Source organism: Diabrotica virgifera, chromosome 8 (genome assembly GCF_917563875.1).
Source record: "Diabrotica virgifera virgifera chromosome 8, PGI_DIABVI_V3a".
NCBI lineage: Eukaryota > Metazoa > Arthropoda > Insecta > Coleoptera > Chrysomelidae > Diabrotica > Diabrotica virgifera.
In genome coordinates this window covers 167,055,197-167,075,102 of record NC_065450.1, presented here as the reverse complement: position 1 = coordinate 167,075,102, position 19,906 = coordinate 167,055,197, and the positions used below count along the sequence as shown (strand labels likewise).

The 19,906-nt window shown below is 30.3% G+C and overlaps 1 protein-coding gene across 5 annotated transcripts in view; it reads left to right on the top strand.

The window, feature by feature from the left end:
* Window positions 1-19,906, top strand: part of LOC126889552 (organic cation transporter protein-like) — a 557,313-nt gene that overhangs the window by 160,500 nt on the left and 376,907 nt on the right. For 2 of the 5 annotated variants that reach the window (XM_050657915.1, XM_050657916.1), the window contains exon 2: window positions 13,210-13,287. The exons of the other annotated variants lie outside the window; for them this stretch is intronic. In XM_050657915.1, coding sequence (XP_050513872.1) covers window positions 13,210-13,287 — 78 coding nt within the window. The remainder of the gene's footprint in view (window positions 1-13,209; window positions 13,288-19,906) is intronic. 5 annotated transcript variants of the gene reach the window in all.

The following is a 19,906-nucleotide window of genomic DNA, read 5'->3' as shown; positions in this document are numbered from 1 at the left end:
CAACAATATTATTACAGCGGTATTGTTAAAGAATCAGGCTATAACATACTAGAAAAAACACTTAAATCGGCCAGAAAAGAGATTTAGGAAATACGAGACATTAAAGATGACCAAATTTTTAAGTGGTCGGATTTCTATGTACTTTAGTTTATGTTAATATCAATTACACAGGGTGAGGCAGATAAATGGCCCATTAGAAATATCTCGAGAACTAAAGGCAACATAATCATGAAAATTGGAATGAAGTGGTTTTGAAGAGTGATCTATTTAATGAAAATATTTTCAGCTATTTGCTACTTCCAGTTATACCGGATGTTGCTTAAAACTTAGTTTTTTTTACATGGGAGACCCTGTATATTTTTACATTTTTGGATTCTCCTCGATGTCTTCTTTCTTGAAATGTGAGGTTTTGTAATGTTTTAGAGGATAGTTTAAAAAATAATTACGTTTTTTTTTTATTAATTTCGTGGAAATTTTCACACCCTGTAGATTTATAGTAGTTTGACTTCAAAAACTCGATTTATATTGAAATGATTTTTAATATAGTCTACTATTGTTAAAAATTGTTAGTAAAGCTAAATGTTGAATTTTAGTATACAGGGTTGGTCGAAACTCGGAATGAGTATTTTCTGAGTTTTCTTAATTGTAACACCCTATATTTTAGTATTGTATTGTAATTAAATGATATTTTATTGTACTTTTTATTTTTTATTTCTTAAGCATTTTGTATAACTAACTTCTTTAATTTGTGCTTAATTGTTAATTGCACCAACAATCGTAACTACGTAGGTATTTTGATAGCTCAACCATTATTGGTAATTTTAAGGATCAGTCTAGGTCTAGATCAATATGTATTTATTTCTGAAAAATTATTTGTGATTGAATATTTTCACGGTCAACCTAACAAAATTTCACGTATTTTTTCTTACAATTATAGACCAGGGCGCATCTGTAAAAATATTAGTACATTTGGACATTGAGAGGTGACTAAAATTTCTTTGCAGAAATTGCTTTAAAATAAATCAAATAATAATATTTGAGTCATCCTCCCTCTGAAAATGATCCGGAACATTGTTTAAATAATCAAAATGTCAAAAAATTAGGGAAAAATTCGATTTTTTTCTTCGTTTTTTCATTATAAATTTAAAAGTATTCATTTCCGAGAAAAGTTGTACTGACATAAAAGTTGCGTAATTACATTTCCCACAATATATAATTGGTTAAAAATTTAAAAAATAGTCACCCTTGTTGCAAAATAGCAATAATTGCGAAAAAACCATACAAAAACAAATATTCGCATTTTACGTTTTTCAACCATTTATGCTACACTTAGAACCTTCATATTTCACCGAGAAAAACTTTATGATATAATAAAACAATACTGTAAATTTCATTAATAGTCTAAGAGCTAGTGAACCCTCCGACTAACGGTCGTCCTGTAAGGCTAGAAATTTTTCTAGTGATAATTCATAGCACACCAAGGCTAAAAACCATGACCTGGCAGGCCTCAGCGGTGCACGTGTATCTACCAGGTGAATCGAAAAGTGCAAATTTAGGGGGTAAAATAAAACTTACTCCTGTAAGGTTTAAATTTAAGTATGTGTTTCAGTAAGTCATTTAGAAGAAATGTGTACAATGACAGGCGATTCAGAAGAGCATAAGACCTTGCCAGGCGAGGGGAAAGATTAGGGGTGTTTCCTAAAATTATTCTTTTTGCATCGAACAAATTTTTTTTAGATTTTTTGAATCATTCCAAACAGAAAACGTCTTTAGTAATTTTTCTCTTAAGTTAATAGTTTTTGTTATATAAGCTATTGAAAATTTTGAAAATTGCGAAATCGGCCATTTTTTAACCCTAAATCGGACATTTATCTAAAAATTTCAATGTTGCCAAGGTACGTAGATATTCTTTAAACATTGATTGATGAAATTCCGAAGAGTTATTTGCAATAAAATACCGAAAACCCCTTTGTTTTTTTTAATTGCTAATCAATTTTTAATTGCTAATCAAGCGGGCGCGTCACTGTAGTATAAGTAGTCCTGTCGCCAGGGGGGGGGTTACAACGGCCTCGTTAATTCAGATGGACTTACCCAAGTTTTTTTTTATGTATTTTGACCCCGTAGAACCCGAATTTTTTGGGTAACAGTTGATCCGGATGTCGATAAGATTGTTATAGACCAAGAACTTGAGGAATCAAATAACAGCGATTTTTGGCAAAACAAAACAATATTTTGTATTTTTTGGGTCATTTTAAGCAAAAAATATTTCTACAAGTTTTTTAGTAGGATGCACAGTTTTCGAGATAAACGCGGTTGAACTTTCAAAAAATCGAAAAACTGCAATTTTTAAACCCGAATAACTTTTGATTAAAAAATAAAATAGCAATTCTGCTTAGCGCCTTTGAAAGTTCAAGTCAAATTATGTCGGTTTTGATTATTTGCATTGCTAAAAATTTATTGTGTTATTGTTAAACAAAGCTACAAACAACTAGTGCGTGAGTGATGTTTCTATGATTTCTCATTTAAAATCGAACGAGTAGGTAGAATAGGTACTAGTGCAATCAAGACTATTTCTACGTTACATGCGTTAAAACGCATGTAAAAGCACGGGAAACCCTACGTGTTTATAGCTTTGTTAAACAATAAAAAAATAAATTTTTACCAACGCAAATAATCAAAACCGATATAATTTGACTTAAACTTTCAAATGCGGTAAGCAGACTTGCTATTTTATTTTTTAATCAAAAGTTATTCGGGTTCAAAAATTGCAATTTTTCGATTTTTTTAAAGTTCAACCGCGTTTATCTCGAAAACTGTGCATCCTACGAAAAAACTTGTAGAAATATTTTTTACTTAAAATGGCCCAAAAAATACAAAATATTGTTTTGTTTTGCCAAAAATCGCTGTTATTTGATTCCTCAAGTTCTTGGTCTATAACAATCTTATCGACATCCGGATCAACTGTTACCCAAAAAATTCGTGTTCTACGGGTCAAAATACATAAAAAAAACTTGAGTAAGTCCATCTGAATTAACGAGGCCGTTGTACCCCCCCTGGCGACAGGACTAAAGTGAGGACGTTTGAGTTTGCATAAATTCATTATCTCGTGAATGGTCAAATTTCAAGAGAAATCCTCAGACAGGTCGATTTTTATTTTTGAATTAGGACTTTTTGGCATATATATAATACTAGTGACGTCATCTATCTGGGCGATGATGTAATCGATGATTTTTTTAAATAAGAGTAGGGGTTGTGTGATAGCTCATTTGAAAGGTTATTTAATTCTCTATTCAGTAATATAAACATTAACATAATTATTTATACAGGGTGTACAACAAAAATTTTTTTTATTAAATTAACTTTGATTAAATTTGACAAATAGAAGAAAAATTTTTTTGTACACTCTGTATAAATAATTATGTTAATGTTTATATTACTTAATAGAGAATTAAATAACCTTTCAAATGGGCTATCACACAACCCCTACTCGTATTTAAAAAAATCATCGATTACGTCATCACGCCCAGATGGATGACGTCACTAGTATTATCTATATGCCAAAAAGTCCTAATTCAAAAATAAAAATCGACCCGTCTGAGGATTTCTCTTGATATTTGCCCATTCTCGAGATAATGAATTTATGCAAACTCAAACGTCCTCACTTACACTACAGTGACTCGACCGCTTGATTATAAATTAAAAAAACAAAGGGGTTTTCGATATTTTATTGCAAATAACTCTTCGGGATTTCATCAATCAATGTTTAAAGAATATCTACGTACCTTGGCAACATTGAAATTTTTAGATAAATGTCCGATTTAGGGATAAAAATGGCCGATTTCGCAATTTTCAAAATTTTCAATCGCTTATATAACAAAAACTATTAACTTAAGAGAAAAATCACTAAAAACGTTTTCTGTTTGGAATGATTCAAAAAATCTAAAAAAAATTTGATCGATGCAAAAAGAATAATTTTAGGAAACACCCCTAATCTTTACCTTCGCCTGGCAAGGTCTTATGCTCTTCAGAATCGCCTGTCATTGTACACATTTCTTCTAAATGACTTACTCAAACACATACTTAAATTTAAACCTTACAGGAGAAAGTTTATTTTACCCCCTAAATTTGCACTTTTCGATTCACCTGGTAGATACACGTGCACCGCTGAGGCCTGCCAGGTCATGGTTTTTAGCCTTGGTGTGCTATGAATTATCACTAGAAAAATTTCTAGCCTTACAGGACGACCGTTAGTCGGAGGGTTCACTAGCTCTTAGACTATAAGATCGGTTCAATAGATTTTGCTAAATTAATTTTGCAATCCAGCTTTTGCAAAAAAATTAATTTTTTCAAAATGTTACAGGACTGAAAATAAAGCAGATAGCAAGTTGAAATTTTTTTTGCGTATAGAAGTGTACTGTACCTTTCATTTGCAATTTTGCAAAATTAAAATCGATTAACACTACGGCGTCAGGAATTTTTTTAAATAAACATTAATTATTGGTGCTACGCGCAGGACAGCGGATAGTTTGCTCTGATTGGGCATTCCAATGACCTTTGATAATGATTGATACATTTTAATTTTTATTACATTCCGATATAAATAAATAAATTTGTTTATTGCAAAATAACAACACATACTCTTTCCTTTGAAATAACACTTTTATTAGCAAAAACTTTCTTTGTTCATATATTTTACCTTAGAGAATAAAAGTTTATTATTTTTAAACATATGCAATTGTTTAAACAATATTTCACAAACAATAATAAAATTAATTTGATTTTTGTGGAATTAAAATATTAAAATACAACAAAATATAGAGTAAGAAAATAATATATATTAGATAAAGGTTGAAAGAAATTTTGGTGGAAATCAACTTGTGTGAATCGAACACCGCTGTCCTGCGCGTAGCACCAAAAATTAATGTTTATTTAAAAAATTTCCTGACGCTGTGGTAATTAATCGGTTTTAATTTTGCAAATTGCAGATGAAAGGTACAGTACACTTCTACAAGCAAAAAAATTTTCAACTTGCTATCTGCTTTATTTTCAGTCCTGTAACATTTAAAAAAAATGAATTTTTTTTGCGAAAGCTGGATTTCAAAATTTATTTTGCAAAATCTATTGAACCGATCTTAATGAAGTTTACGGTATTGTTTTAATGTGTCATAAAGTTTTTCTGGGTGAAATATGAAGGTCCTAAGTGTAGCATAAATGGTTGAAAAACGTAAAATGCGAACACTTGTTTTTGCATGGTTTTTTCGCAATTATTGCTATTTTGCAACTAGGGTGACTATTTTTTAAATTTTAAACCAATAATATATTGTAGGAAATTTATTTATGCAACTTTTATGTCAGTACAACTTTTCTCGGAAATGAATACTTTTAAAGTTATAATCAAAAAACCAAGAAAAGAATCGAATTTTTCCTTTATTTTTTGACATTTTGATTATTTAAACAATGTTCCGGACCTTTTTGGAAGGGAGGATAACTAAAATATTATTATTTGATTTATTTTCAAGCAATTTCTGCAAAAAAATTTGAGTCACCTCTCAACGTCCATCTCAAAACAGATGCGCCCTGGACTATTAATATTTAGCTTGAATCACCAATAACTCACAAATTAAAGCACTTGGGTATAGGGAATGCTTAAAAAATAAAAAAGTACCGTAAAATATAATTTCATTACAATATTAAGATAAAGGGTGTTCCATTTAAGAAAACTAAGAAAATACTCATTCCGAGTTTCGACCAACCCTGTATACTAAAATTCAACATTTAGCTATACTAACAATTCTTAACAATTGTAGCAAACTACTATAAATACAATTCTGCATGGTGTGATTATTGCTACGAAATTAAAAAAAAACGTAATTATCTTTTAAACTACCCTGTATAACATTACAAAACCTCCTATTTTAAGAAAGAAGACATCGAGGAGAATCCAAAAATGAAAAAATATACAGGGTGTCCTATTTAAAAAAGCGAAGTTATAAGTAACTTCCTGTATAACCGGAAGTAGAAAATAGATGAAAATATTTTCATTAAATAGATCACTCTTCAAGATCAGTTCATTCCAATTTTCATGAGTCTGTTGCCTGTTGTTCTCGAGATATTTCTAATGGGCCGTTTGTCTGCCTCACCCTGTGTAATTAATATTAACATAAACTTACGTGCATAGAAATCCGCCCACTTAAAAATTTGGCCATTTTTGATGTCTCGTATTTCCTAAATCTGTTGGCCGATTTAAGTGTTTTTTTTTAAGTATGTTATAGCCTGATTCTTTAACAATACCGCTGTAGTAATATTGTTGCTAAACAGGTAAATTTTCATTGTGTACCGGGTGTACAAATCAAACTGTTTTTTTTTTCTCAAAGTTCACATCATTTATAAAATACTGAAATTAAAACCCAACTATAGCCTCAGGTTTCTTAACACGCGAGCACTCGCGCCGTTAGAAAAAATCTAACATTTTATCCTTTTTCGTGATAACTTGATGAAAAATTTTGCAACATAACTTTCCACTCGTAAGTGCCTCGAGGAAGGGTGTAGTAATGCGTATGTTTAATTTTTTTCTTCTTCTTTTTCTGGAATTTATGGCTTTGGTGAGAAAAAATTAGGTTTAATAATGGTTAGAAATAATATTTCTAACATTACAAGTAAATAAAAATAATATTATAACATAAAGATTTGTTGTAAATTCGTGTCTAAATTCATCGTATTGTTAGACAAAATCTAACGCGCGACCGATTACGTGACAGAAAAGAGCGCGACTGTTCACGGGTTAACATTCTGTATTTTTATTCATTCATTCGTTTATGTTGGATAATAAAAAAGTTAGGCATTTTAACAACTAGACATGTTCTTGTTCATGTTTCGTTTCCGAGATACGGGATGTTGAATTTTTTCTTACAAACTGACGATATATTTATTGCTTTAAAACCAGTTGAGATATGCAAATTAAATTTGGTAGGACTAACGAGATAGTTATTGCGGATTTGTTGACATAAAATTAAGAATTTTATATTCACCATTAGCGTGCATACGGGTAATATGATCGGTCATATTCCCGTATGCGCGCTAATGGTAAATATTAAATTCTTAGATGTATGTTAAAAAATGTGCAATAACTACGTCTTAAAACCCACCAAATTTCGTTTGCATATCTCAACCGGTTTTAAAGCAATAAATAAATCGTCAATTTGTAAGAAACAATTATTCAACATCCCGTATTTCGGAAAGGAAACATTGCAAACATATGTTTATAAAGCAAACTGTCATTATTTTTTCATGCAAAATTACTTCTTAAAGTTTGTCGCACTTTTAGAAACACCGTGTATTGATGAAGAACATGTCTAGTTGTTTAAGTACCTACCTAACTTTTTTTATTATCCAACATAAACGAATGAATCAAAAAGCAGAATTTTAAGAAAACCTGAGGCTATAGTTTTGTTTTAATCTCAGTATTTTATAAATGCTAGAATATTCCACAGGGTGCTGCGAACAGAAAAAAACACAGTTTGATTGGTACACCCGGTATACAATAAAAATTTACCTGTTTAGCAACAATATTATTACAGCTGTATTGTTAAAAAATCAGGCTATAACATTAAAAAAATCACTTAGACCGGCCAACAGATTTAGGAAGTACGAGACATCAAAAATGACCAAATTTTTAAGTGGGCCCATTTCTATGCACATAAGTTAAATACAAAAAAAAACTATCATTTCTTATATTCTGTGTTTGCGCAGTTTGTTCTGATTCTTTCAAAATTTCTGGAGTCTGATTGGCCTTTTTTTATTTTTTGTATAGACATGAGTATGAGATATTGTTTATTTTTCTTTTATTGATAGACTGTAATAATAATTATTGTTTATTTTTCTTTTATTTTCTTATTGTTATAGAAAACAAATAGAAAAGTAAATGAATAATTATTATTATATACAGAGAGAAGTTAAAAATTATGGAACAAATTAATTTTTTCCAGAATAGGCCATCTTGGAGAAAAATTTTGAAATAGGTCGATTTTTGTTCTTAAATTATGATTTTTTGACATATATTACTATATCATACTAGGGATGTCATCTTATAGTTATGTCAACTTATAGTTTTTGAGTTATTTATGAAAACTCGCTTTAAAGCATGCATTTTATAACAAAAATTAAAATATTTAATCTTTAATAACTCAGAAAGAATTGATTAATGTTAATAACATTATATAACTAATTTTGCTTAGAATTTGTCCCACTATCGATTTGTGTAGTTATTTTTAATAAAGTAATTTTCATGTTTTTGTTATATAAAAAATTATACATATTTATTACAATTTTTTATCAATTATGATATAGATAACATTACTTGGTAGTTGTGCACTTCAAACAGGGTAAAAAAGTTAATTTTTTTGGAAAAAGTTATTTAAATAGTTTATAAAGAAAAATTGACGATACTTTAGCATAATTATTTATTACTAATAAATGCATTTTTTATTCACTTTTTTAAACCATGTTGAAAATGTAGCTCATGCTCTTTCATTTGACACCTGTGGAATGGTTCTAAGGTCATTTTTTTCTGACTTATGTTATTGCAAAAAAATGCTCTCTGGGAAAAATAATTTGAATAAAATTTAAACAATTGAATGAATCGCTTTGAAATTTTTATCACATATTAAGCACCAAAGAACCCTCATTTGACAAAAATTTCAAAGCTGTACACTAATTTTTACAACGGTTATTGAGAAAATATTTTTTTTTCAATTCCGACCTTTTTCACAATTATATTAACAATAAATGAGTATATCAAACTTTGTAATACGTCATTTTAAAGCATTTTCCATAATCTCGAAGTTATTTGTACTAAAAAAACCATAAGTTTCACTGTTTTCCGTTGATTTGAAAAAAAGGTGAAAATAAGTTTCACTGTTTTCCGTTGATTTGAAAAAAAAAGGGGAAAATGCCATTTTTTGACAGTTAATTGTTTATAAATAAAAATGGCCGCTAGATCCTACGCAGGAAATAGTTATAATTTGTTCCTATAGGTATTACTTGTCGAAAAAACGTTTCAGTACCCTGGCTGCTGAAGTGTCACGAACAGGGTATATTTTTGTCTTATTACCCTGGCCTATTACGCGATGTATAGCACTCGCTCCGGTGTCGCTCGTGCTCTAAACATCGCATGCGTTCGCAAAAAGCATACTTCACGAACTGTTTTATGAATAACTATTATTTTTAGAAATGCGTTTCGAAAATTTTTATTTTTAGTGTATCTGGTTTATTGTAGATGCGCAATGAATAATATGATCATCAGTGTTGCTTATTGTATAGGTATGCGCAATGAATATATTATGATCATCATTGTTTTTCAACTTCCTAATAAAAAATCAATTTGTATATGCAATTTGCACGTACATTACGAGACTAATTAATTAGACACAATGTCGATCTTGAACTTTATTTAAGTAACAGCTGTTCATTAAAATGGTAATAAATTCCAAAAAGTTGCAATAAATTATCAAATTGAGTTCGTAAAACACATTTAGGTTTTTTTTCAGACATTATGTCATTTATAAAGATTTTTAATTGTAAAGCATACAGTTTGTTACAAATATATGTAAGTTTCCACAAAATTTATTACAGTCCAATAAATGAACGAGTAATGCGGCGATACCGTGTAATTTTCAGGGTCAACTCCGAATTGCATGAACATTTGGCTTTAGGTTCTACTTACACTCCACGTCAAAGTTGAACTTGTGCCGTTGGTTGCTTTTACTTGGGGGGTGACAGTTACCCCTTCTCGCGGGTGAAAAAATGTGCGTTTAAAATAAGTCCGGAAAGGGATAAATTGCCTGATTTTAAGTAACTTTCGTTCTTTTAGTTTTTTATGTACGCAAGTCAAAACTTTTAGAGATATTTGCGATTGAAAATGATTATTTTTCGACAAAAAAACACGTTTTCAGGCGGTTTTTCGCAAGAAACTTAGGGCCGGTATTTCAATAGCTACTTAAGCTTTTGCTTAGCTAAGCCTATGTCAAAAGTTAAGGAGAAGCTTAAGCCGGGTGTCGTATTTCCATCATTTCGTTAACTAAACTGATGCTCAACAGTAAAGTTAATTGGTTTGGACCTCTGAATACCTCAAAATGCCAGAACTAACTGTTCTGAGGTAAAAACTACTACTGTTGACGTTTAATTTTATACTGTCATCTGTATCAATGTTAATTACTTAATTTTGTGTACATGGTCAATGTGTCAATTGATTTTGCATAAGCAATAGATCCGTCTTTGTAATTTTGTTTATTGGATATATTCCTTAAAATCTCAAATTCGAATGTAAGTTTATTTTTGTAAAATATACCTACCAAGCATTGTATAAATAAATAATTGTATATAAATAATAATAAATGATTATTATTTAATAATCTAATAATAACGTTATTACTCAAAAGTTGGCTTTCAAAATAACTCTCTAATTAATAATTTATAGAAATAACCTCAAAAAATAGAAAACAATTTTTAAACAAAGGCTTAAACCAACTCCCGCGCGAGCTTAAAATTATTTGGTTTAAGCCTAGGCTTAAGCCTCAAATTGAAGTGGAAATACAGCCATTTAAGCTTAAGCAAAGGCTTAAAGTAAGCTTTTGCTTAAGTGAGGTTGGAAATACCGGCCCTTAGTATTTTATCGACAAAATATTGTTGGCAAAAATGTATACTACCCCGCTTTTTACCTTAGGGAACTACCTAGGCAAAATGGTAGCAAGAAAAATGAAAAATATTCAAAGTAAAATTGATGAATCTGGCAGTTTTATGCTCCCGACTAGACTACTCGAATTTACTCGCGGAGAGTGGGTAGGTAGAAGACTTGTAGTTCAACTGAACGTATGGTCTATATTATTTCTAATTTACATAAAAATGACAATAACAAGTGATACCTTTAGTGTTGTTTACGTACGAAAACAGGATAAATATAGAATGTTCCTCAAAAGTACTTTTGGGATTACACTGGTCTATTAAAAATTATTTGATATTTACCTAAATGAATTCAAAAATTGAAAATAACCGCCTAAAAGTATAACCTGACACTATCCACAGAGAAAACCCAATCGATAGTAATATCCAAGAACCCAATTAGATGTAACGTACTAGTGGACGACCATATAATTGAACAGGTAATGCCTTATAGATACTTGGGTGTGGAAATATCTAGCGACAGGCATCTGCGGTAAGAAACAAAACAGCAGTCAACGAAAGCAGCGAGAATATCTGGTTTCCTGAGGGATATAATCTGGCGGAATAAATCTATGAGCACTGAAAGCAAAGTCCGCATTTATTACACATATGTTAGACCCGCACTGACATACGCAGCTGAGATAAGGGCCGAGACAACAAAGACCAAACAAATAATGAGAACAACAGAGATGAAAACCCTAAGACCCATAAGAGGTATTACACTCAGAGATAGAATACGAAACGAAGACATATTGAGAGAGCTAGGCGTTCAAGACGTAGTGAGATGGACAAGAGCACGACGACGCATGTGGAGAGACCACGTAGATCTGATGGACCCTGAACGTATGGTAATAAATAATATAAGTCAGATTGTGTAAGTGATAGTTTGTAAGATGCATCTGACCACGAGGATAACTAGCAGAGGATAATTAACAATAATAAATTACTAGTAATAATTAGATATGTTTTATTTGTACCTAGGCTTTAATAAAACATGTTTGTGAAAAGAGCCATATGTTCTATTTTTTTTTAATATTCGATATACTACATAAAATGTGTTCATTTTATTGAAAAATAAAATAATATTGCATTTACGTCACATAAATCACAAAAACTCGTTTTCCCAAAATTATACTTTTTGACATACAGTGCGTCCATCAAGTAACGCATAAATTCGTTATTTCGTAAACCGGCGACTTTAAGGAAAAATCCCGAAACAGGTCGATTTTTATTTTTAAATTACGATTTTTTGGCACATATATCATCCTCGTGACGTCATCCATCTAGGCGTGATGACGTAATCGATGATTTTTTTAAATGGGAATAGGGGCCATGTGATAGCTCATTTGAAAGGGTATTTAATTCTCTATTCAATAATGTAAACATTAACATAATTATTTATACAGGGTGTTCAAAAAACATTTTTTAAATTAAAATAAGTGAGACAAAAAGAAGAATATATGTAATTTATTTTAAATCAAAATGCATTTTACTACTGTCAGTAAAGAGAAAAAAATTTTATTTGACAAATAAACATTGATTTTAGTTTAAACGCAATGTTCAAACTGCCAAGAGACAGGTGGGTGGCAGCTTTAACATTGAATTTAAGCGAAAAACAATATTTATTTGTCAAATAAACATTTTTTCCTGTTTTCTGACAACAGTAAAACGTATTTTGAATTAAATAAATTATATACATTCATCTTTTTGTCTCAATTATTTTAATTAAAAAAATGTTTTTTTGAACACCCTGTAAAAATAAATATGTTAATGTTTATATTAGTGAATAGAGAATTGAATACCCTTTAAAATGAGCTATCACATGACCCCTATTCTCATTTAAAAAAATCATCGATTACGTCATCATGCGCAGATGGATGACGTCACTAGTATGATATATATGCCAAAAAATCGGAATTTAAAAATAAAAATCGACCTGTTTCGGGATTTTTCCTTAATATCGCCGGTTTACGAAATAATGAATTTATGCGTTACTTTATGGACGCACTGTATATCCCTTTCTCCATACACCCACCATTTGTATATTATTCAGTGTATAAATTTTCTGGTATTATCAGCAGTTTGGTTGTCGCTTACTTTAAAAATCTTTCTCTTTCGGTTTGACAGCTTTTTTCGCAACACCTTCATAATTTTTATTGTCTTCTATAGCTTTTCTTATAGTTTTTGTATGTAGTATTTTTACGCCTTTCCTGATTTCTATCTAGGATCTTCATTGGTTCAGCTGTTTTGAGGTTTTCTATTCTAAATTTTTGGCGTCTTGTTTTTACTATAAAACATATTGTTATGAAATTAGTCTCCCTGAAGCTGAATTTAGTCTCCCTATAAATTAGTTTTTAAATTAGAAGCAAGTTAATAGAAATAATATTCTTAAATTCCATCTGATACTTATATTAAAATTGTTATAAAAATGAAAGTGTTAAACAAAAATAACATACTGTTAACAAAAAGAAACTGAACATTTTTATTTTTCAGAATTATCATCCAAAGAACGAATTTGGAATAGCGATGAATTCTCCTATGGTGTAATTGGCCAAACCTCTAAAATTAAATGTAAGGTTTTTCTATCCTCAGAGGATTTGTTTTATTACGGGTATACATCTACTAACATGCACGGACAAGCACGTGATTAATAATGGGTTACTTTAATTTAATGTAATAAGTTAATGGGTAAAATTTATATTCAATTTTCTTTATAGTGTATTTATTTGTATAGTTTATACAGGATGGGGTATTAGTGTGAAAAAGTCCAATTACTCATTTGTCGAAGGAGATACAAAAAAAAGTTATTTAGGTAAAAGTTGGGGAACAGGTAGAACCACAATTAAAAAATATTTTCAAGCATACAGGGTGACCCGTATTGACAGGGTGACACAAACATGTTTTTTTAATCGAACACCCTGTATATTTTTATATTTTTGGATCCTCCTCGATCTCTTCTTTCTTAAAATAGGTTTTGAAATAATAAACGAGGCAATTTAAAAGCTAATTACGTTTTTTTGTTAATTTCGTAGCAATATTCACACCCTGTAGAATTGTAGCGATTTGACATCAAAGTTTCTATAAATATTCAAACGATTTTTAATATAGTCCACTATTGTTAACAATTATTAATATAACGAAATGTTGAATTTTTATATACAGGATTGGTCGAAACTCGGAATGAGTTTTCTTAAATGGTACACCCTGTATTTTATTATCCTAATGAAGTGAAATTATATGGTACTTTTTTATTTTTTAAGTGTTCCCTTTACCTAAGTGCTTTAATTTGTAAGTTATTCGTAATTCTTTAAGCCAAACATTAATAGCAACAAAAATTATCTCAAATTTTATTAGGTGGACGTAAAAATAATCGATCAAAAATAATTATACATAATAATCTAAACTGATCGATAATTTATTAATGAAATATTAAAATACCTATCAAAATGGATGAAATATCAAAATAGTTACGTAGGTAGTTAAAATTGTTGGTGAGTAAAATATTAACAAGAATAAAAAACCGCCAAACGCCGTAAAAATGAGTGGCGCATACAATATTCCAGCTACCAAAGAGCTGATATTATGAACATTACGTGACGCGAAAATGTATTTTTATTTTGATGTAAAATAAAATTCTAGTTTTATTTCGAAATATTTTTTCCATAATATTTGCTAAATTTGAAGTAAAACAGGGCACAAAAGAGTAACTTTAATACAGTTAGTATTTTGAGGCTCTTTTGTGGCGCGTTTTACTTCAAATTTAGCAAATATTATGAAAAAAATCTTTCAAAATAGAACTAGAACTTTATTTTCGGTCAAAATGAAAATACATTTTCGCGCCACGTAATACCCATATCAGCTCTTTTGTAGCTGGAATATTGTATTCGCCACTCATTTTTACGGCGTTTAGCGGTTGTTTATTCTTGTGTCAGGAGGTTTTCAAAGTTTTTTTTTATAAATTAAATGTATACAGTTGAATGTAAAGTTTCTCGATTACACGTTAAGCGTTATAAATAGTCGCCTTTGTCGCATTCTCTCCCAAATGACCTAGTAGTTGAGACACCAGAACTTTGATAAGACAATCCCAGTTCATATCTCAGCCATCCTAATAATTATGGCCGGTAAATGAACTCGGATTGCACGATCAACCTTAGCGTGATAACCACTAAAACTACATAAACCATTTCAGTGATAATAATTAAATGGATTATACTTTTGGAGCTCGATTGCTTCTGAACGGCTTAACCGATTTTTATCACTAAACATCAGTTTGAACCATATTGACAAGTAGAATTTGATGCATACAAGGTCAAGTATGATAACTGAAGGTATTACAGGAATTATTAAACTTGAAAAACCGTTTTCCCCATAAGAAATAAATTTGATCATACTTATGAAGCCTATAACTTGAAAATTCGAATTTTCCCAAATATAAGGTATACACAATATACAGCGTTAGACGGGTCTAGAGTCCTCCTACAAACGCTCAGTTATTGGCGTAATTCATAGGTTGAAATTGTGATTAATTGTCAAAAAATCAAAATTTTCAAGTTTAGTTTTTCAGTTTTTCGGCTATACTGAGCCGTGCATATGTCTGATCCTAACCGCTTAAACACCATTTGAAATATTAACTCAATGCTATCGATTTGGTGTATTTGCGGTTTTCCTGTCTCTCCTTGAACCTAAGATATATACGCCCAAAAATATGCAATTTTGTGTATACCAAGCCCTATAGCTGGCTTATGGGTGGTCAAAAGTCACAAACTACACCGGTTCTGAATCGGCCCTGACCCCCTCTTGAAACACTAAAAAAAAATTCAGATAGGTGTAACTTTTCCACATACATACATACATATCCACAAACATTTTCCCTTTTTTAAATAAAAATTGAGTCATAATTCTGAGCTTGGTAACTTTTGAATGGTATAACCGATTTTCAAAATTAAACATGCGTTGGAAAGGTAATGATCTGTGCTATCAGAAGCCGTAAAGGTCGGGCTTAAGTTTTTGAAATTTTTGGGAGTTTTGGGGACGAGAACGAAAAACAGACTCTAAATGGGAAGGGCCGTAAAATCCACACCCTTCGACCAAAATGGAGATTTGACATATTGATGGGCGAATCTTTTCCTAACCTTTAAGATGGGATTTAGTCCGATTTTCAATTCAGTCAGATTTAGAAAATCGAAAATTTCGTGTATACAGCGTGTCTACTTATGTTGGAAACATATGGGAAACTTTTTTATTATTAATTTTACGAAAAAAAGTTATACTTTATAAAAAGTTCTACATGCCCCAAAACTTAAGATTCAATCATCAGATATCAAATTTTCTCAATATTATACGAGGTATGTCAAAAAATATGAATTTCGGTCAAGGATAAAGTACCTTTATTTCTCTCAATATCGAAAATTCTTATGATAAAAAGTTGTTTGGAATTAAAAACTAAGATCAAATATGCAATTACATGCTTCTAATTGGAAAAAAAAATTCTCAAAGTTATGGATACCCAACATCGTTTTTAATTATTACAAAAATATGATAACTCGTTTATTATTCATTTTATGAAAAAAAGTTATTCTTCATAAAAAGCTTTGCATGGTCCAAAATCTAAGACACAACCATGATATATCAACTTTTATTAATTTTATACGAGGTGTGTCAAAAAATATGAAATTCGCTCAAGATTATAGTACCTTTACATTTCACAATATTTCAATTAGAAGGATGTTATTGCATATCGAAACATAATTTTTAATTCTAAACAACTTTTTTAATAACCGTTTTCAATATTGTGAAAAATAAAGGTACTTTACTCTTGAGTGAAATTCATACTTTTTGACATACCTCGTATAAAATTAATAAAATGTGATATCTGATGGTTGCATCTTCGGCCTTAGGACATACAGAGCTTTTTATAAAGAATACTTTTTTTCGTAAAAGTAATAACAAAAGAGTTATCGTATGTGTAATAAATAAAAACGAAGTTAGTATCAATAAATTTGAGAAAAATTTGGAAAATATTTTTTTCCAATTAGAACCATGTAATTGCATATTTGATCTTAGTTTTTATTTCCAAACAACTTTTCATAATAAGAATTTTTGATATTGAGAGAAATAAAGGTACTTTACTCTTGAACGAAGTTCATATTTTTTGACATACCTCGTATAATATTGAGAAAATTTGATATCTAATGATTGAATCTTAGGTTTTAGAGCATGCAGAACTTTTTATAAAGAATAACTTTTTTTCGTAAAATGCATAACAAAAAAGTTTCCCATATGTTTCCAACTTAGGTAGACACGCTGTATACAGGGTGTTTGGTAAATAATGGGCCATAGCTTAACCTCAGGTTCCTGAGGTTAAAATAGGCCGATTTAAGCTAACTTACCTTAGTACAAAGTTTATAATAACCGAGATACAGGGTGTCAAAGTTAAACTTTTTTTTATTTCTTATTGAATATTTCCTGACAGGTATAAGATAACAACATGAAATTTGGTATGTGGAGGTTTTTTTGGTCGAGAAAACTAAATTCCTTACCAAAAATTATGTATTGCCCAGAGGGCGCCACATACGCCTTTCAGCATTCATTTATTACGTTCAATTTTTTTTATCCCTCACTCTGTATAATTTTGACATTAAAATTTTTATTCTCCTATTAGTTTTACTTAAAAAAGGTATCCCTAAACTCGACCGTTTTCGAGATAAACGCATTTTAAATCTGCGATACACCATCATTTTTAGTATAATATCATTGTAGTTACACCCGAAAAATAACTTAAAACCATAAAATTATCCAAAAATATATCGCAAATTTCTTCAAATGGAATTTGCGATGCAATGACATAAATTTGAGAAAAGGCACAGTTATTATGGTTTTAAGTTATTTTTCGGGTGTAACTACAATGATATTATTATGCTAAAAATGATGGTGTATCGCAGATTAAAAATGCGTTTATCTCGAAAACGGTTGAGTTTAGTGAGATGAAAGAAGTTTACATTTTTTAAGTAAAACTAATAGGAGGATAAAAATTTTAATGTCAAAATTATACATAGTGAGGGATAAAAAAAATTTAACGTAATAAATGAATGCTGAAAGGTGTATGTGGCGCCCTCTGGGCAATACATAATTTTTGGTAGGGAATTTAGCTTTCTCGATCCAAAAAAAAACCCCCACATACCAAATTTCATGTTGTTATCTTATACCTGTCAGAAAATATTCAATAATAAATAAAAAGAAAGTTTAACTTTGACACCCTGTATCTCGGTCTCGGTTATTATAAACTTTGTACTAAGGTAAGTTAGCTTAAAATGGCCTATTTTAACCTCAGGAACCTGAGTTTAAGCTATGGACTATTCTTTACCAAACACCCTGTATAGTGTCGCATGTAGGGGTATTGTGTTGTGCGCCACTGACGAGAACTGCCGTTCTCTGGTAATAAAAACATATATTCTACCTAGTTGGCTATGACACTAAATTTGCTTAAACATTTGACATTATACTACGTTCTGGTGAGGATGTACATAATGCATTAATGGAATACATAACTACCACTTGAACAGGAATTAATTTATCCCCGTCTGAGCTTCCCAACAACAGGGTTCTTAAGACGACTATTCCAGTATCTCAAAAAGTTTTATCTAAGAAACCCATAGTTAAATTAAATAGATTAAGAGAACAGAGGAATAGAAGTGCTCAGTATTACAATAAACATTCTCGGATTACAAGTGACTTAAAAGTAGGTGAAAGCATAACGTTGAGAAAAAATAAAATATGGATATTCTTTTTCTCATGATCATCTTTCAGTGCGTCACAGTTTTTCGATTTCTCTCTAACGCATTAAATTGTATGTGACAGAAAAAAGGCACGTCTGTGAATACTTTGGTAATTATTCTAGTTTGGTGATTATTCTAGTTGTCGATAGATGGCGCCATAATCAAAAAAGAATTATTTATTAAATAAAATAATACTATTATCAATATAATCTGTACAATTTATAAGACTATACAAATAAAAGAAAATACCATTTTATAAATTCAATAGACACAATTGATTTGGTTTTATTCCAAATTGAAAATAAAATTTGACAACTGTCAGATTTAACTAAAATGTCACGTTAGAATAAATGTCATAAATGTGTATTATCACGGACTTACCTTTTTTTCTATAATTTGTGACGCACTGAAAAATGTTCATGAAAAGGAGAATACCAGGCAAAATTGTTAGCATAACTGATATTCCAAGATCATATTCGGTAAAAGATAATTTTGGTAATATTTACAGAAGGAACTAATCTTTTATTAGACCTTGTCCTCACAAATATGTTCAGAACACATCCTATAACATGCCTTTTAACGAAACTGATGTTGTGCCAAGTTCTGGTGGTATTCCAAAAATTCCTTCAACTATAGTCCGTCCCACCTTGACTTTACAGTATAGGGAACATATAGTCTAGGCGCCAAATAGAGGTCACCGTGTCATATTCAATTCTGATGGACAAATTCAACCGTTTCTTATGGATTTTTGGCTGCTGATTACGAATTTCGAGGGGGGATTTCGATCCGAGTGGTCAAAAAATTGTTATAAACAATTCAATTGTTTATAAATTGTTTATAAGGCTCTGGCTCATAAACTAAAATAGATAAAAAAATGTTTCAAATAAAATTTGTTACTTAATAAAAAACGAAGAAATAACCGTTTACTAAACTTAAATCCGACAATTATAACTAAAGATATTGTAAAATTAGTGCACAATGCAAATTGCAAAATAAGTATTTTTCGAAGCTTTATCGATCGTAACTTGGCTTTTACGCATGCAAATGAGCCTTATAAGGTGTCCTTTTAAAGCTTAATTAAGAGGCTTCCAAACAAAGTTTGTTAAATTATTTGATCTTCAGTTGTTTTAAAGTTATACCCGTTTGAAGTTATAATTTTCTTTAAAATATTGTACATTCATTTGTTTATAAGGGTTTCAAGCAAATTTGAGCTATAAACATTTAGACTTTAATGAACAATAATGATAGAAAAACTCAAAAGGAACAATTTGAGCTTACGAGACTGTTCGTAAGTTTATTTTTGGCTAAGATGTCGATATTTTAATGGCGCGCTATGAGGCGCAAGATTGGCTCACAGCGTAAAGGTTCACGCGCTAAGATCTCGATGCAAATTATAATTTCTATGTTTATTACGT